At 49.0% G+C, this 19,165-nt stretch overlaps 1 protein-coding gene across 1 annotated transcript in view; it reads left to right on the top strand.

The window, feature by feature from the left end:
* Positions 1 to 19,165, top strand: part of LOC146813810 (exportin-5-like) — a 1,013,804-nt gene that overhangs the window by 174,478 nt on the left and 820,161 nt on the right. The window contains exon 5 of the mRNA XM_085610267.1: positions 4,515 to 4,694. Within this exon, the coding sequence (XP_085466393.1) occupies positions 4,515 to 4,694 (180 nt within the window). The remainder of the gene's footprint in view (positions 1 to 4,514; positions 4,695 to 19,165) is intronic.

Genomic DNA, 19,165 nt, shown 5'->3' with positions numbered 1-19,165 from the left:
GAAGATCCAGACCAATTTTAGAAAAATATACTTTATTTTAATTTTATTTTAGGACCAATATCTTCACAGTAAAGTAAGTAAGTTTTTCAATAAAAATACTTTTCACTTAGCAAAATCGACACTTAGAAAATATCAGCACAGTTCAATGTTATCCTATGGGTAAAACAATATTGTGGTTAAACAGATAAGTAATGCACTTACAATTCCAGTCTTTGGGACCCAAAGTCAGCAAGAGGCAAGGGGAGTATCAAAACTGTACCACCAGCAGCACAGGGGCGGCTGGGTGCAGAGGTCAAAATCTGAGTTCGACTCTATGCTTTTCAATGGAGACTTGGGTTCCCTGGATCCACATTGTTTTCAGGTAAGTAGATCGGTTGCGGAGGCCAAGCTTTGCGGTTAGATTAGGGATAAGGCGGGGGGATGGGAAGGGAGGGGGGGCACAAAGCAGCACCAAATGTGTGGCACAGGGGCAGCCGGGTGCAGGGTTCAATTTCGACATTGGGCGCCCAGTGCTTTTCAATGAGGTTTCTTCTTTTGGCCAACGGGATGCGGGTGTGGCCACAGAGGTTGCAGGAGGGAGACCAACGACAACAGAGATAAGTAGAGATGTAGGAGGTCATAGGACACCGTCTGTTCAGCAGCACCCAGGGGCTTTGGATGCTTGGGTGCCATTCGACGTTAAGTCATCTTGCTGGAGCCAGTCGGGGCAGCCTCTGGATTCACACTGCAGGCGCCGCTGTGGAGATCAGGAGAGGTTATCCAACACGGGACACGAGGTCATGATCGCTGGGGGGACTTCACTGCACGGGTGAACCACTCAGACATGGGCCTTGGGCGTCTGGTGCAGAGTTAGCAGGGATCGTGGTTCCAGCTGAATTCGGAGCACTGGAATTTTGTTTATTCTGGACACGTCTGCTGTCCATGGGAGATTAAAGTCTTTTTTGAAGGCAGAAGTCCTCCCAGGGTTTTCAGATGTTACGGGCTGCAAGACAAGTCACAGATTGCAGAAGCTGGAGACAGGCCAGTAGGGCTGGGGCCAAGGCAGTCATCGTCTTCAGTCTTGTCTGCATGGTTGTCTTGGGTCCTCTCAGATCGGAGTACTAGGTCTGGGGGAGCCCCCTAAATACTAAATTTAGGGTAGTAGCAGGTAGGGCCAATGGGCACCTTACCTGGGGTGACTACAACCTCTATTATGCCACCCTCTGGTTGAAGGGTGCTTAGACCTAGCCCTGATTTGCAGAGTCCCCCAACTTCAAAATGGCGGAGACTGAAAGATGTGCTTCACCTTGCCTCCCCCACCTTTGGGGTGAAGTTGGCAGAGATGGGCACACCTCCTATTTGCCTGAGGTTTTCTGCTGGTTTTCCCGCCCAAAGTGGGAGTGTAAACCAGGGGCTGCCATATGCTGCTAGCAGCAGAGACTTGGGGTCGCATTACAGATGTGCATACCTTTTGAAGCTTCCTCCTTCAAGCACTGGCCCACCCTAGGGGAGAAGGTGTAACACCTTTGCCCAGGGTGTGCATTGTTTCTGGTCCCAGAAAGCAGGGGCTCTCTACCCAGGTGTCCAGAAACATGTCTGGTGGTGGCTGGCTGCCTACAGCCTGTCAGAGACCACACCAGGGTCGGTAGGTTTTCAGGGGGCACCTGTAAGGTGCCCTCTGAGTACATAGTGCAATAAATCTCACACTGGCATCACTGTGGATTTATTGAAAGGAGTACTTCGGTACCAAACACTTCTGCTTCAGTGAAGCCATCATGGTGCTGTGGAGCTAAAGTTGTCGAATTCCCAGCCCATTTACTCTCTGTGGCTTCACTGACACAACATTAAGGAATAGACCCTAATAATATAAGGGTATATCTGCTGCTCAAGCAGATATGCCCTCACCTGGGGTATAGTGCATCCTGCCTTAGGGCTGTAAGACCTGCTAGAGGGGTGACTTACCGTTTACCTTCAGGCAGTGTTTGCTGGCATGGCAACCAGTCTTGGTGCCAAGTTGACTTTGTGATTTTTCACCTCACAGGGGCATGCAAGATTCAAGGGCAGTGGCATGGTTCCAGTGAGGGGTGTACCACAGGACCCTCTTCAGCTGCCAGGCCATAGGTATCCAGGGTACCATTTACTAGGGACTTAGAGGGGGCAGAAGTATCAATTGTGGATATGTTTTTAGGGAATAAGTACGGGCACAGAGGACCTAGTTTGTAGGGAGCCTGTGCACTACAATTGAAGTCGTTTGCGCATGTCATATTTGCCAGCTGCCTTGCCATGTCCTGCCTGACATGCACACTTCTACCCGCACCTGTCCAGCAGCTGTCACATAGTTGCCACGATATTGCTCAAGCCTCCAGTCTGAAAAGGAGAGCTGGTTATCGTGCTCCATCCAATCCTGACAGTTCTCTCATGCTGAAAACAGCATGGGAGCAGCTGCACGATAGGTTAGGTTCATGTTAAACAGGAAGTTTCATTGACCTCGCTGTTTCAAGCAACCTTTAGTCACGATCATTGAAAGTTAATCGAAGTGACGCATAGTAATTCGGCGGTGCTTTGTAAGCGTAGTGCCACTGTTCACATGTTTTTGGTTGTAGAGGATATGCAGTGTGGATTAGGCCATCATGTCAGCTGTTAGATTTCTGTAGCACCAAACCGAAAAGCTATCTTTCTCAAGAGCCAGGACTGTAAAAACAAGCATTTTCAATGCAAAAGGTCTTGCATTTTTAAGATTTCGAGCTATTGGCGTTGTAAATGACAATGTCTTTTACCCATGTGTTTTGGTTTGGAGTACAGTGGATTTATGAACAGACGCAGCTGCATCACTGTATACAAGACTTGGAATTGGGATTTACCACTGGAACCAGAGAAGCAGCTGCAGCACTGTCTAGAGGACTGAGAATGAGGAAGTACCAATGGGACCAGAGAAGCAGCTAGCAGCACTGCCTAGAGGATTAAGAATGAAGTATTACCACTGGTAGCAGAGACACAGCTGCAGCACTGGCTTCAGGAGCACCAAAAGCTAAGGAAACCTGCACCACCCGAGAGCCGAGCTGTCTTGAAACACCTGACCACTTCTGCATGCCGAAGTGCCTCCGAGACAACCAAGTTCTGACCTTCCTATAGTGTCCCCAAGCCCATGGGACCCGAAATCGAAGTGGACATGCTCCCCAGAAGGAAAAGATTTGCTTATCTGTAAGCAGCAACTGAGACTGCTGTAACTGGGAGACTAGTAGACCAGTGTAGACTAGACCTGCCCTGGACTCCCTTGCTGCATCATGGTATATGGAGTCCTGAATCCGGAGACGACCACTGATGCTCATGGATCCCAGGGTGGCCCCAGACACACTCACCACATTTCTTCACCAACGCCAGCAACCTGTATATCAGGACCGAATCTTTGCTGGTCAGCGATAAATTGGAAAAATGCACTCGGAATACTTGGACTACTGGACCCGATAGATAACAGTCCCCCAGATTTAAGTGGTCCCTGTGACTGGCCTCCACCTCATTGCAGCCCATCCAAGTGAAGCGATGTAACCGTAGTAGCCAGCTGGCTAAATTGTGGCAAACAGCTTGCAATGGTTTATTGCGTGTTCTGTGAGTAAACTACATTGATTTACTTGCCTTTTTGAAAATTCATATCTCCAATTTCGCTCAATAGATCTGTGTTGTATTGGTGTCTATTGTAAGATAAAAATACATCCTATTTTATAAATTGCGGTCAGATTTTTACTTTCGTGACTCTTACTTTTTCAACTGCCTTGGTACTTGTGAATGCTTTAGCCTTGGTCGTTTGATTAAGCCTGAGGTCTCCGTGCCACCGCTAACCAGGACTGAGCTAAGGGTTTTATTTAAGAAACCGGAGTGGGCCTAATAAAGATTGTGACATTCTTAAATGGTGAGGTCTCACAACCACACCACCTAATAATCCACTTTCCTACAACTGTGTTAACTAGATCAAAATGTAACTAACTTGTTTAGGGGAGAACACAAAAAGAACCATTTGGTTTCTTCTCAGGTGTTTGTGCAAGTACATAGTTTTAGTTTTGGCTATTTTTACTTAGTGATGTAATGTGAATTTCACTAGCCCCAGCTATCTTTTACTACTACTTGCTAGTATAACTCTGGCAGACCGTGCGACTTTGTGTGAGCAAATCTACTGGTTTGTTGACCTATTTCTGGAGCAGTGCCAGAGGAGTATCAAACCTATCTCGGTAAGTATGTTAAGAGGAACAAATGCTTAAAATGGATAAAGCACAACCTTGTAATAGGCCATGCCGAGGAGGTAAGTGCTTACAATGTCGTCCATTTTTTAACCTGATTTCTTGTTCCAAAATACTTGTGGCAACAGACTTGGTCCAGTTGGTTGGAGCAGGCACCGGTAATTCAGGCCTATCTAGCTTGTTTATTGGCTTTCTTAAATCACCGCCCTCTGTTGCTATGAAAGGCAATGGCTTGAGTATGAATGCCTTCGGTAACTCTTTTTTTTAACCTTTTTTGTTTTACTTTAAATTATTACCTTTTAGGAGACCCAGATGGAAATGGTCATGATAATCCTGCAGAGGCTATCTGAGGACCTGGTGACTATTCAGACACTCCCTTCGGAGCTTATGTACCTCAAGAATACACTAATTAAGGACTCCAAGAAAATCTTCTGTTTCATTAAAGATGCCCTTCAAGATGTTGTTAAAAAATACAGATGTCTTGTAAGTAATACACAAAGGCAGAAGGTAGAGCTACATATAATTGCTTCAGCTATGTTTTTCAGTGAAACCATGTATGTGGGCAGAAAATGTTTCATAGACATTGCCCCTCATCTTCTATAGAGCATCCTGTTTGTTTTGATGTAAATTTTGATTGAATTTCTTAAATGTGCTGGCCACTGCGCTCTTTAAGACGATAAAGTGTACCCTATTCAGAAAAGAGCTTTAACCTCCCTTTTCACACATATTAATAGCAACAAGCCATCCCACCTACTGAACGGAACACAGTTGTCTCGCTTACAGCATTACCATCCTATGTACCACCCACCAAGTTGAAATTTTACCATAGTGGCACTAACCACATGTTTCTGAGGTGTTTTTGTTGATGGACTGTTTCTTCCCCCGCCTGAGTCTTCTACTGAGAACAAAGTTTTCCCCCAATCGAGCAGCATACCTTATTTCTTTCTAAAAACCCTGCCCTTTCAGATGCTGCAAGCATGGAGCATACCTCAATGACCCCATCAAGCCCCTTTGTTCATGCAGCTGTTACTCTCTCTACAGAGAGCTCTGTTCATCCACCCCACACAGGTGCCTACCACCTCAGTAATCGAGAAGTCTGCTTCTAGGTGACTATTTCCCCTAGGATATATTCTACAAGGCACTATTGTAAATTCACGCAGGCACAACAAGCCTGCTAACTCTCAGCCTGCTGTTATTGCTGGGTTTCTTTCTTTTGACTGGAGGCTTCCTCCTGCTGTCTCCCTAATGGCAACATTGTCCGTAATGAAGAAAAATCCCACTTACTTACAACATGCTGCTCTCCTAAGCATTTTTGTCATTTGACTGTTTAGCCAGTGGTTGTCACTTTCTGAATCAAAGTATTATTTGTGTGCACTATAAATAATGTTGTATCCAGTCCTCCTGTCTCCGTAACTCTTGATGTTTGGCCATGGCTATCAAGCAGAATACCTTTCAAACAGAAATGTGATGTTTAAAAACACATATTTGGGGCATACTGCACAGTGTTTAGCAGCTTCCTCTCGCACTGGTATTATGTATTTTTTAACCTGGTATATATCTGCCTTTGTTTAGTGGTATTTGTACGCTTTCGGCTCATTCTTCTGGGCTCCCTCCATGCCAAAGGTCACAAGTTTTCTGGGATGTGATTCTTATGAATCACCTTTTCAAGTTCTAACCCACAGCAGTCTGTCTCCTTTCTCATCTTGGCTCCCCATACCTTCTCTGCAGTTCCATTGCACATGCCACCTAGAACCCTCTGTTTAAATATTTAGATGCTCAACATGAGGTCTTTTCCCAGAGCAGTGAATGGGGGCTAGGATACAATTGGAACACTTATTTATTTTTTCTTCTTTCTTTTCAACAGTTGTTGTCCTGGGGCATCATGACAGTTGCACTGAAACTGAATGACCAATTACTTCCTTTTATCGCTTGTTTTCTTAGGGTGGAGCAGGCAAGGCTTAATCATTTAAGTAGAGTCAGGTTAGAGACTCGGAAACCGTGTGATATAATGGGTAATAATCTTGATGTGCAGTCTGTACTTAACGTTTTCAAGGAAAATGACTTTATTACAGGTAAGGTCTACCTAAAATACAGATAGGTATTTGTTATACCTGCTGCTCAGCCAGTGTGAGTGTGGAGTGAATTGTTGGTGCATGGTGTTGCATGGAATGTTGGATGTCTGTATGTATGTATAATATGTATGTATAATCGTATTTGTAGAGCGCAACTGTCACTCCGAGGAGCATTATGGCGGGCCGAAACATAAGATTCAGCTGGTGTCCTGCAGGTTCAGATAAGTGAAAGAACTAGGGTGTCTGGAGCTCCGAAGATCTAGGTTTTCAGGGCTTTCCTGAAAGTTGGTCCTGTCTGAGAGAACCGGAGGTGGATAGGTAGAGAATTCCAGGCTTTAGTCCCTAGGACTGCCACTGATTTGCCACCTTTTTGAGATGTAACTGAAGCTATCTTTAGGACACCAAAGGCTAGCCAAGAAGGGGTTTGGTTTTTCCAAGCAGCATCATCTCGTTTTTTGATTGTTACACTTCAGATAGTTGGATTGCATTCAGTGAAAAACAGCTGTAAGGCTGAGTTGGAGATTCGCTTTTGCCTTGCTGGAGTTTTTATCTATTACTAGAATTAACTGAGTATCATCGGCGTAGGAGAGGCATGTCTGAGAGTGTCAGTTGGAGTATGGACTGGGCAGCAGGATGGCTGCTCCTGGTGGGGCTCTTCGTTATAGCTCTTGATCTTAACTACTTAATAAATCATCTTACTTATGTCCATCTTTCACTCTTTTATTGATTGCCTCTAATATGTGGCAGATGTCCATGGGCTTTTGATATGTTTGTGTTTCTTGCAAGGGAAGGAGATGTGTTATACCTGTTGCTCAGCTAGTGAGAGTGAGGTGTGCATTGTTGGTGCATGGTGATGCATGGAATGTTGGATGTCTGAGAGAGTCAGGTGGAGTATGGGCTGAGCAGCAGCAGGAAGACTGCTCCTGGTGGGGCTCATTACTATGGCTCTTAATTGTAACCTACACCTGGACTACTGAACATTATTTATATTACAAAAGTATCGTAAACAAGAGGATCATATCACTGTCTAGACCAGGGGTACTCATAGTACGGCCCGCGGGCCGCCAGCGGCCCGGCAAGCCTTTCTTGGCGGCCCGCGGACCTTGCAGACATCGTACCGGTGTTTGTTTAACAGTGTCAGCAAACACGTGGAGCTGCTGGGGCGCTAAGAGGTGAAATACAACAAAGCCTCGTTATCATGCAAATGGTCTCTTAAAGATCTGTGAAGTACTCGGGTGGGGCTGTGTGTGTGTCCTGGAAGGGAAGCTGCCTCAGCTGCCGGGGGCATAACGCAGCCCCCGCGGTGCGGGGGCCCCCACTCTCCAGGGGCCCCCTCACTCTAAGCGAGGGAGACGTCTGCGCCTTCAGCCTTCCCAAGTCCCCATAAATTAAACTGTGCGCGCACACCACGGTGACGGCATCTAAGCCTCAGAGTCTTCCCTCTCATTCTGTCTCGCTCCTCAGTTAGTGAAAACCGAGACTTCAAGAAACGGGTATTACCCTCTCTTTCCTCCTTTCGTTTATTTGCTCCCCTGTGAAATGGATCCAAAAAAGAATAACATTTTTGCTGGAAACGTTGTCTTTCTCTGACACAAGTGCAGCCTCCAGGTGGAGAGAAATAAAACATTCCAAATGTGAAAAATAAATAACTAATTAAAGCAAGAGTGGTTGCACGATGTCCAGATTGATTTATTTACACCTAAACACATTAGTGCCACATTACAGTGTTTGCCAGTGAAGTGATACTTTTGTTTACTCCTCTCTCTCTGAACAACATAGTTTTCCCTGTGTGGGAAAGTGCACCTTGCCTGGAGGTACTGAAATACCTGCTTGATGGGTGAATTGGAAAACAAAATGTGTACAGCGACTGTGTGTTTACGAATGTGGTCTTTTTATACCATACTGCCTATGTTTTGAAAGAATATAAGCAATGGGCCCTGAAACGGGTCCCTTCCGGGCCCTGTAGTCATGGCCTTACCTTTTCATGCAAAAGCACTCACTAATTTCAGAATAATGAGTGTAAAAGGAAAAAGGTAACCATGACTGAGAGGGAGGGAGACGTGGAGAGGGAGGGAGACGGAGAGGGAGGGAGAGAGGGGGAGAGGGGGAGGGAGGGAGACAGAGAGGGAGGGGGAAGGAGAGGGAGGGGGAAGGAGAGGGAGGGGGAAGGAGAGGGAGGGAGACGGAGAGGGAGGGAGACGGAGAGGGAGGGAGACGGAGAGGGAGGGAGACGGAGAGGGAGGGAGACGGAGAGGGAGGGAGACGGAGAGGGAGGGAGACGGAGAGGGAGGGAGACGGAGAGGGAGGGAGACGGAGAGGGAGGGAGACGGAGAGGGAGGGAGACGGAGAGGGAGGGAGACGGAGAGGGAGGGAGACGGAGAGAGGGAGGGAGAGAGACCGAGAGGGGGAGACAGAGAGGGGGGAGACAGAGAGGGGGGAGACAGAGGGAGACGGAGAGGGAGAGAGAGATGGGGGGAGAGAGATGGGGGGAGACAGGGAGGGAGGGAGACAGAGGGGGGAGGGAGAGAGCCAGGGAGGGAGGGAGACAGAGGGGGGAGGGAGACATAGGGGGGAGGGAGACAGAGGGGGGAGGGAGACAGGGGGAGAGAGACAGAGAGGGGGAGACGGATAGAAGGAGAGATGGAGGGAGATGGAGGAGGGAGGGAGACAGAGGGAGGGAGACAGAGGGAGAGGGAGGGAGACAGAGACAGAGGGAGAGGGAGGGAGACAGAGGGAGGGAGACAGAGGGAGGGAGACAGAGGGAGGGAGACAGAGGGAGGGAGACAGAGGGAGGGAGACAGAGGGAGGGAGACGGAGGACGGAGGGAGATGGAGGAGGGAGGGAGGGAGATAGAGAGATATGTGTATGCTGGGTCCGGTGGCTCAGTGGACGAAGGCGTCCGCTGCAGGGACCTGTGTTGTCCGCTGCAGGGACCTGTGTTCCACCTCATGGTCACAGTTTTTTTTTTGTTGCTCTAGCCCCGCCCCCTCCCCCAATGACCCCGCCCCCAAGGTGCGGCCCTCGGCCGCAAACCACACTGTAAATTTGGCCCCCAAGAGAAAGTTTGTGAGTACCCCTGGTCTAGACCAAAAAAGCCCTCAAATATTTTTCGATCTCCTGAGCACTAGGCGCTTTAGTTTTGTTGAATGTTTAGCCTAGTGGGTAATGTTTTAAATGTGGTTTTGTTCTTCTGCACTCTGGTCCCTTTCAAGGTACTCTGACTCAGAGGAGCTATAAAACCTAATCCAACTCTTTTTATTTTAGATATGCAGAGATTGAGTTTCATCTTCAGTCACTGTAATGTGCCCTAGGTTGCATCCTGCTAGGAAAAACAACGGTGCCCAAACGCTAATCTCTCAAAAATTGCTATGCCAACACTTCTTGAATGGGTAGCAGTTCCCTCTTAAACATGCTTATACTTTGCTATGGGGCCCTCATTGGACTTTAGTGATAGTCAAGCTCACTGCTTAAAATACATCAGCACCATTTTGAAAATGTACAAGAACAGAGTATCACATCTTTCCATTGCCATGTGGGTTGCTTTTGTCCCAACACTAGTATCTCTGCATCAGGAATTCTCATAATTTCAATATTTTGACTTTTTTTTTTAAAATTGATCTTGGATACATTATAGTTTTGCAGCGTGAATCTTTCTGGATTCACTATGCTGTGCATTATTCCGCGATCTGGTTGGCTGGGTTCGGATTCGTAGTCTTTCCTTTGTTTTTTTTGTAGCCCAGGTGGGCGTCGACGTCCCACCATTTGGTGCACCTCTCGTGACGTCATCGTGCTTCCTGCGGAAGTCCCACCTTTGGGGCGCCATCTTCAGATTCTTTTTTCCGCCGTTGGGTCTGGATCGTCATCGAGAAGCTCCAGGATTTCAATCGAAGGAAGAAGGAGAAAACGCGAGTTTCGGCGAGGAAAGAACTACTGAGATCACAGAGAGGAATAACTTACATCCGGGACGCGAAGAAGGAAGAGTTTTTCACAAATTTTCTTCGACGCCCTTGGAAGATGCGCACTCAGAGGCTCTGAGCGCAATGGACAAGACACCATTCAAATTCTGCCCTAACTGCCACCACAAGTTCGCACAGAAGGACCAGCATCCGGCCTGCAACCTTTGCCTACCGATCGACCACCTGAGCAAGGACTGCAACGCCTGTTCAGCTTTCGCGCCGAAGACGCTCCGGGTGAGAGAACGCCAAAGAAGAGCCAACTTCAGCATGGAAGGCAAGGGTAAGGCCCCGTCGCTTTACGATCTGGGCCTCTCCACCGACTATGAGGACAACATCGCCGAGGGACCTGATAACTTCACGGTCGTAGAGACCAACAAGAAAACGCCTGACGAGGTAAGAGAATCGTCAAGTTCAAAACCCCCGAAAGGGCCCCGAAAACCTGAGAGTGACTCTCGAAAATCTGAGTCAAAGTCCTCAAAAGGAGCACCGGCGCCGAAAATTTCGACGACCAAGGGTGGATCCATGGACAAAAGGCCGAGCGGATCCTGCGAAAAGGACTCCCTGGTGCCGAAGGACGCCGAACGGCAGAGTTCGTCGAGGATAGCCCACGAAACGGGGCGTTCGACGTAGAAAGACAAGCCAGCGTCGACGCAAGCTCCGTCGAAAAGACCTGCGGTCGACGTCGAAAGCATCTCCGAGATGGAGAAAAAGAAGAGAAGGCTCGAGGCGGAGATGGAGAGCATCCTTCAGAGGAAGGAGTTCGACGCCAAGATGAAACAATTCAGAATTCCAACGACTCCGTCGACGGACGTCGTCGAGATCGAGGAACAGGACGAATTCGACGCCGAAGGGCTGCCGAGAGATCCTGAGGAGGAGGAAGAAGGCACCTACTATGAAGGCGAAGACGAGGAAGACGACCAGCAGTCGTTCTACGGCTCGGCGCCATCAACCACTCACAAGCTGGAATGGCAAGACATCGACGCCGAAAATCCCGAAGAGCCCGTGGACACGTATCCTTCGAGGCCTTCGCCGCCCGACGACATCGGGGTGTACAATATGGTCGTCAGGAGTGCTGCAGCAGCCTTTGGGGTAAAACTGGACGAGGAGAAACCGAAACCTGATTTCCTTCTCGAGACTCTGGTCCCCTTTCAGACGAGGAGCCAGTTCCTTCCCATGCTCCAAAGTGTAATGAACCAAGGGAAGGAGGCCTTTAAGGAACCAGCACATGCTGGTTCATCACGCCCAGGACGGAGAAGAAGTACAAGCACTCCTCCCTGGACCCGCCTTACATCAAGGGAGCGGTCACTGCCGACTCAATCATCGCTTCCACGGCCAGGAGAAGGGCCAACGTGCCAGCGACCTCGGGCCACCCCCCGATAAGGAAAGCAGGAGGATGGACCTCACTGGAAGGAAGGTCGAAAGGAACGCCGCAATGCACTGGCGCATGGCGAACTCCAATGCGCTTCTCAATCGACACCAGTACCAGCACTGGGACGAGATGGGGGAACTAGTCAAACACCTCCCTGAAGAGTACCGCCAAAGAGCCTCCCACCTTGTGGAAGAAGGTAAAAATATAGCCAACTCCTGCATTAAGACTGCATTGGACGGGGCGGAAACTTCAAGCAGACTGATGGCCATAGGGATCACCGAAAGAAGACAGGCCTGGCTGAGAATCTCTGGATTCAAACAGGAGGTGCAGAGCAACATACTTAACACTCTATTCGGGGCAACAGTGGACGAAAAGCTCAGCCAGCTGAAGAAAGAGAACGAGACGGCGAGGTCCATGGGGGCCCTACAGTTCAGGGGGATGAGAAGAGGCACTCCAACTAGGAGACCCTACGGTAGAGGGGGTAACCAGCAGGGAGCGTCGCACCAGACGTTCCAGCAAGGACAGCAGGGTAACGGTCACGGCCAGCAAGGTCAGCAAAAACAAAACTGGCAGTACCAGCCTCGGGCCAGTCCTTTCGCGGGAGGGGAAACGGACGGGGCCAAAGGAGACGAGGGGGTGACCAACCCTCATCTAAGTGACTCGGCACGCATGGGGACACTCACCCCCAACATACCCCCAGGGGTGAGGCGCAATGCAAAAACGGGGGGGACGAGACCCGATCGCCTACGAGCATCCAACACCGGTAGGCGGAAGACTGGGCCTCTACCTACAGGAATGGCAACGTATAACCACAGACAAGTGGATACTGAACGTCATGCAACACGGTTACTGCGTGGACTTGGAGGGAACGCCTCCAAACAGAAAACCAAAAAGAAGGCAACGCTCAGGTCAAGAGCTTGATCAACTCAGAGAGGAAACACTGAAGCTGCTCGAAAAGAGAGCCATCGAGCCAGTGCCTTACAAGGAAAGGAACAAAGGGGTCTACTCGAACTACTTTGTGGTACCGAAAGTAGACGGAAATCTCAGACCCATCCTGGACCTGCGATACCTAAACAAATTCATCAGAACACAGAAGTTCAAAATGACATCACTACAGGAGGTGCTGCCCCAAATAAGGGACGGAGACTTCATGTCCACCGTGGATCTCAAAGATGCCTACCTGCACATTCCAATAAACAGAAGGCACAAAAGACTTTTAAGATTCAGCATCAACCAGGATCATTACCAATTCACGACCCTGGCCTTCGGTCTGAAATCAGCACCAAGGGTATTCACGACTGTCGGCAGTCGCAGCATACCTACGAAGGAAGGGGATTCATGTGTACCCTTACCTAGACGACTGACTGATCAAAGCAAACACCCACGAGAAGTGCGAAAAACACGCAGCACGGGTGACAAAGACACTGACGAACCTGGGGTTCGCGATACACTGGGCGAAGTCATCAATGAAGCCAGAACAGGTGAAGATTTTCCTGGGAGCAAAAATCAACACCATAAACAGAACGGTCGTGCCCAGCGACAGGAGAACAGCAGCCCTACTGAAGGAGACGAGCCTCTACCAGAAGGGGCGAGTTCTGACAGTGAGCAAGATCATGGGGATGATGGCGTCATGTATCCACCTGGTCCCAAATGTACGACTTCACATGAGACCTTTCCAAAAATGGCTACAACAGCAATGGTCACAAGCAAGCGGAAGTTGGGAAGATCTAGTGGTTGTTACGCACGCAGTGCAGGAAGAGATAACTTGGTGGAACAGGGACAACATAACTACAGGAAAAAGCCTGGCACCACCAAACCCAACTGTGACCATCACCACGGACGCATCTCAAAGGGGATGGGGAGCACACATGGACACACTCAGAGTGAGGGGTCTGTGGGCTCCGGCAGATGCGGTCAGACATATCAATTACCTGGAATTGAAGACTGTCCTGCTAGCCCTGATGGCATTCCAGAAGCACCTGTACAACCAGAGAGTGTTGATTCAAACGGACAACACCACAACCATGTTTTATATCAACAAACCGGGTGGAACACAGTCGTTCCCCCTTTACACTGTGGCACAGGAGATTTGGAGATGGGCCATACCTCTCAAGATAGACCTGCTGGCAATTCACCTACCAGGGAAGGACAATATGGAGGCAGACTGGCTAAGCAGGCAGACCTCGGCTTCACACGAGTGGGAGCTCAATGGGCACGAAACGCAGAAACTTTTCCAGAAATGGGGAACTCCCACAATAGACCTGTTTGCAACACGCCAGAATGCAAAATGCCAAAGCTTCGCGTCCAGGCAACCAGATCAGCAATCCCAAGGGAATGCCCTATGGATAAGCTGGTCAAGGACATTTGCCTACGCTTTTCCGCCGATACCACTGTTACACAGGGTGCTCGACAAGTGCAGAACCAGCAACATGACACTGATCCTGGTGGCACCACAGTGGGCAAGGCAGACTTGGTTCTCCCAAATTCTAGAAATGGCTCAAGGCAATCCCCACAGATTCACGAGAAGAAAGGACCTGCTCTCCATGCAGAACGGAGAGGTTCTACATCCAGAACCAGAGAGCCTCAGCCTGGCGGCATGGCTCCTGAAGACTTAGAGTTTACGGACCTTAGATTGCCTCCAAGCACTATGCGAGTGCTGCGAGAGGCAAGGAGACCAACTACACGCAAATGCTATAGTGCGAAATGGAAAAGATTTACAATATGGTGTAGGAAGAATGGGCTGCAAAATAAAATGACAAAGGACTCAACAGTGCTGATATACCTCACGCACCTTCTGAAAAGTAACCTATGCTCGACCTCCCTAAGGGTACACCTAGCGGCGATAGTAGCCTACACAAGAGGGGAGAAGGGTGGAAGTTTCTTTACGTCGCAGGTAGTAAAGAGATTCATGGAAGGAGCGAAAAGAATCGCGCCACCCAAGAGGTTGCCGCCGCCGGCATGGAACCTCAACGTGGTCCTAACAGAGCTTGTAGGAGAGTAGGGTCTGCTTTCTATGTTCACCCCCACTTTTTGCTTTACTGGTTTTCGACTTAGATGTGGCTGTGGGCCTGCTAATCAGACCCACAGCCCTGCTGTTTTCTCTCTAAATTGATACTATGTACTTTAGGTGCATAACCCATTTGGATAGGGTCACCTTATTGGCCCCTGTACAGTGTACCTTAGGTACCCAGGGCATAGGTGTACCCTAGGCCTACCAGGGGCTGCAGCATGTATTATGCCACCCCTGGCCTTCCATTATGACACAACTGGCTGATCACTCAGCTGGGGCAAGGTCGTGTAATCACCCCTTGCTTAGGTGTAGTATTCCTATACCTAAATTACATATAGACACATGTGTACCTATCAGCCACTCCTATGGCAGGCCTTGACAATCCTGGAGGCAGAGTGCTTGGTAACATGTAAGATGGTGCTCTAGCATGAGCTGAGCCTGTCTGCAGCTTTCGGAACCATGTCCTTATAGCTGTTTTATGATATAGCCTACCATATACTCTTAAAGTGCCTTATAATCTTAAACGGTTATGGTAACTATGGTTTGGCTTTATCAAAACATGTCGTGTAAGGTGTCTAACACTTTGGAATAATACCCCCATACCATTTCTGGGGATGAGGATATTATCCCTCCCTTCTAGAGGGAGAAGACATGTTGTAACCTACTTACCCGGTTAAAGTTAACCAGAGCCCCAGCATCACAAAATGGATGCTGCTGCCACAGACACGAGTCTGACCTCCTGCTGCTGGGAGTGATCTCGGCAAGGGAGGCTTGGACAATAGGTTTCCTGCCTTGGGAGGTGCGAGCACCACCGCAGACAGGCCTTAGTGTATTGGGACAGGGAGGGATGAAAAGAATGAGACATGCCTGGGGCACACAAGGTGTCCCGTGCATAGTCCAGTTCAAACCGGTGCTGGGGCTCTCCAGCCCCAGTCCTGGCGCGAAACTGGACAAAGGGAAGGGGGTGTAACCACCCCCCTCCCAGGTCCCACCCATAAGGCGTGACCTAGCAGGTAACCCAGCCCCCCAGATTTGGATAAGAGTGGTAGCTGGGCCCCAGGAGATTAGATTATCCTGAACCTGCAACTTGAACAGAAACTCTGGACCTTAGACATTCGACGAAAGAAGAAGACTGAAGAATCTCCCTTGTGGCCAAGGAGTGGCTACCCTGTGCAAACAGGCACCATCAAGAGACTACCCTTTGCTTTGCTGAAGTTCTACGAGGGACCGACTGCAGAGCCCGACCAAAGCCTTGACTTCCAGACTTCTCCGACCCTGATCCACATCCACAGCCGAGCTGAGATCCGTGGAGGCGACGAGAGACGTGGTACCGGCTACCTGGGAAAAGTGGCTAGTATCTTCCAGCGCAGCTTCTGAGGTACCCTCGAAGTTGTGCACCGGGGATTGAGAAGCCCCAACCCCAAGCACCATCTGCACCGAAGATCAGCCCCCCACACTCCACGAGTCCTGCGTGGGGCCCTTCTGCATTTTCCTGCTTGCCGCGTCTGTCCGGTTGCTTGCCCGTTGGCTAGTGGCCTTTGTGACGAAGCACCCTGAAATCTTCACTGCTGGTTTGGCTCCTCCAGACTGGCTCCCGCTTCTTTGCAAAAGAGAAGCACCCCAGACCTTCCTGGTCTGCACCAGAAGCAAGTCCTCCGTTCTTCGTGGGTTCCGCTTGCCAAGGCTTGGTGAGTCCTAGTTCGACTTCGACGCCGCCGACAGCAAGAGCCTTCGTGGGACAGCTCGCCTCCTGGTCGTCCTCGACGTCTCCTGGTCCCCGTGGCTGCAGCGACAAGCTTCACCTTCACCTGCAATCTTCACGACACCGCCTGGTTCCTTCCTGGTTCCACGTGGTCACTGGCTAGTGACCTTGACTCTGTCCCTTCTGCTTGCAGGTCTCCTCTCTTCTTGATCCCAGCCTTGGGATCCACCGGACACTCTTCCCTGACTGCCTGTCAGCAACTTTCCTTCAGGCATCCATAGAAGTCCACGACGAAACCCGACGCAAGTTCACACCTATGCACCCGCAGTCTGTGGGCTAGGTAACTTGGGTACTTCGGTGCTCACAATGGTAGTGACTATCCTAGGGTCTAGTTTCCGAGTCTCGACTGTCTAGCTGCTTCAGAAGTGTCCTTAAACTGTTAATTTCTAACTGCTAGTAATTCTATCGACTTTTACGCATTACGCGTGAGTGTTTCCACTCTGCACCTGAATCCCGTGGGCCTCCCACTTCCTAACTGTTGCTAGTACAGTGTAGCCCCAGCGATTCCCTAGGCCTAGGCCTATCCTATTTCCGTGACAGTGGTCCTTATACCACTTCTTTAGTATATGGTTTGCGTGGCCCCTAGGGCCTAACTGTATTACTTACCTGTGTGACTTAATGTATGCATAAATAAGACTGTATTGTACTTACCTCTAATCTCTTAAAGAGTGCTGAGGGTTTGACTAGAATAAATACACTTTATTTTATATAAATATCTGTTGTGGTGTCCTTTCATTTGGTATTCAAGGGATTATATATGGTATCACAGCTGGCTTCACATGCCATTCAGAGTTTAGCCTAAGACTGCTCTTGTCCATGCTACCACTAGGATAGCTGGTCTATAAGGTTGACTTTACAACCAATCACCATAAGGGTTGTTTGGACTGATATAAGGTGTACACTAGAACTAGTGACATCATACATCAGGCCAACTTCTCACAGAGCTTATGAAGGCACCGTTTGAACCCATCCACAAGGCCTCAATGCAAATGTTGACTATGAAAACGGCATTTCTGGTAGCCATAACCTCGCTACGCAGGGTGAGCGAACTGCAAGCACTAACGCTGCAAGAGCCCTACATACAGATACACAAGGATAGGGTTGTCCTGAGAACGGACCCGCACTTCATGCCTAAAGTCGTGTCGGCGTTCCATATGAACCAGAGTATTCAGATACCGAGTTTCTTTCAAAACCCAACTTCGAACGCAGAAAAGGCTCTACACACTCTAGACGCTAGAAGAGCGGTGATGCACTACATTGAGAGGACCAAGGAGCCCAGAAAAACTAAGCAGCTCTTTGTGTCCTTTGCAACGAGTTTCATGGGTAGACCAGTGACAAAGGGCACCATTGCAAGATGGATTGAACTGACTATACAGTTTTGCCACAAACCGGCAGGACAGGAGCTAACGGAGGGGCCTCCAGCTCACTCCACAAGGAAGAAGGGGGCAACCATTGCCTTTCTGGCAAACACGCCCATTCAGGACATATGCCTGGCGGCAACATGGGCTTCAGTGCACACGTTCACCAAGCACTACTGCGTGGACATACAGATGAACAAGGAAGCACAAGTAGGACACACATTTAACGACCAACGCTCATCTACCACCCAGCCGCCACAAGGATAACAAACTGCTACAAAGTCTATGCACAGCATACTGAATCCAGAAAGATTCACGCTGCAAAACGAATAGTTTCTTACCTGTCGGTGTAGTTTTGCAGCTTGAAGATCTTTCTGGATTCACTAGCGAACCCACTAACCTCCGCCAGGAAGATGAGGCTGGAGGAAGAGGGGGGAAAAACAAAGAAAAACAGAAGGAATGAAATAATACAGAAAAGTGGACATATAATTTAATCATTCGCCTAGGGTTAAAAAAAAAAAAAGAAAAAAAAAAAAGAAAACGAGAGGAAAAAAGAACCCGAAGATGGCGCCCCAAAGGTGGGACTTCCGCAGGAAGCACGACGACGTCACGAGAGGTGCACCAAATGGTGGGACGTCGACGCCCACCTGGGCTACAAAAAAACAAACAAAAAAAACAAAGGAAAGACTACGAATCCGGACCCAACCACCAGATCGCGGAATAATGCACAGCATAGTGAATCCAGAAAGATCTTCAAGCTGCAAAACTACACCGACAGGTAAGAAACTATTCGTTATTTTGTAGATGGGAACAAACCATAAATCAGTCCCCTCTGAACTGCTTGGCCATTTCCCCAGTTCACAGAATCAGAAGTAACCGCCGGCCTTGTTGAACCTCCTCAGTGAAGGGCAGCTTTTCTCCTGTGGCGTAGTGAGCTACATTGGCATACCCAAAGTAGACCGGCTCCCCACAGCGTTGTTGTTGTTCCGGGTTTGCCCTAAGGATCTAACCAGTTCTTTGTGCTGCTTCGGCTGTCTAATAATTAGACCAGGCTCTGGTTACAAGAACTTTATCCAACGCATCAGTTTGCTGGGTGGATTTCTGTGTTCCTAGATACTTTGTGAGCTACCGTCTCTGGGATATATCTCTGAGTTAAGACAATTTTTGCGGGATTCTCTGAGCCTTTCACCATATTTGTACCTAAGTAGTTTTCCTAGTCTTACCCACCTTCCCAGAAAATGTACTACACAGATAAGATGATGCCATTGGCCCACAACCTTGATACTGGCTGATAATCGCTACAAGATTCTAAAGAAACAATAGGTGCCGGCACTACAACGACCACAAACCATAGGATGATGGAAGGCATTCGCGTCCTTGAAGGATCAGGTCGGCTACTCTGCCGTTGCCCATTTGTAGTTACCAGC

This window comes from Triturus cristatus, chromosome 6 (assembly GCF_964204655.1).
Source record: "Triturus cristatus chromosome 6, aTriCri1.1, whole genome shotgun sequence".
NCBI lineage: Eukaryota > Metazoa > Chordata > Amphibia > Caudata > Salamandridae > Triturus > Triturus cristatus.
This window is presented reverse-complemented; position numbering and strand designations above follow the sequence as displayed.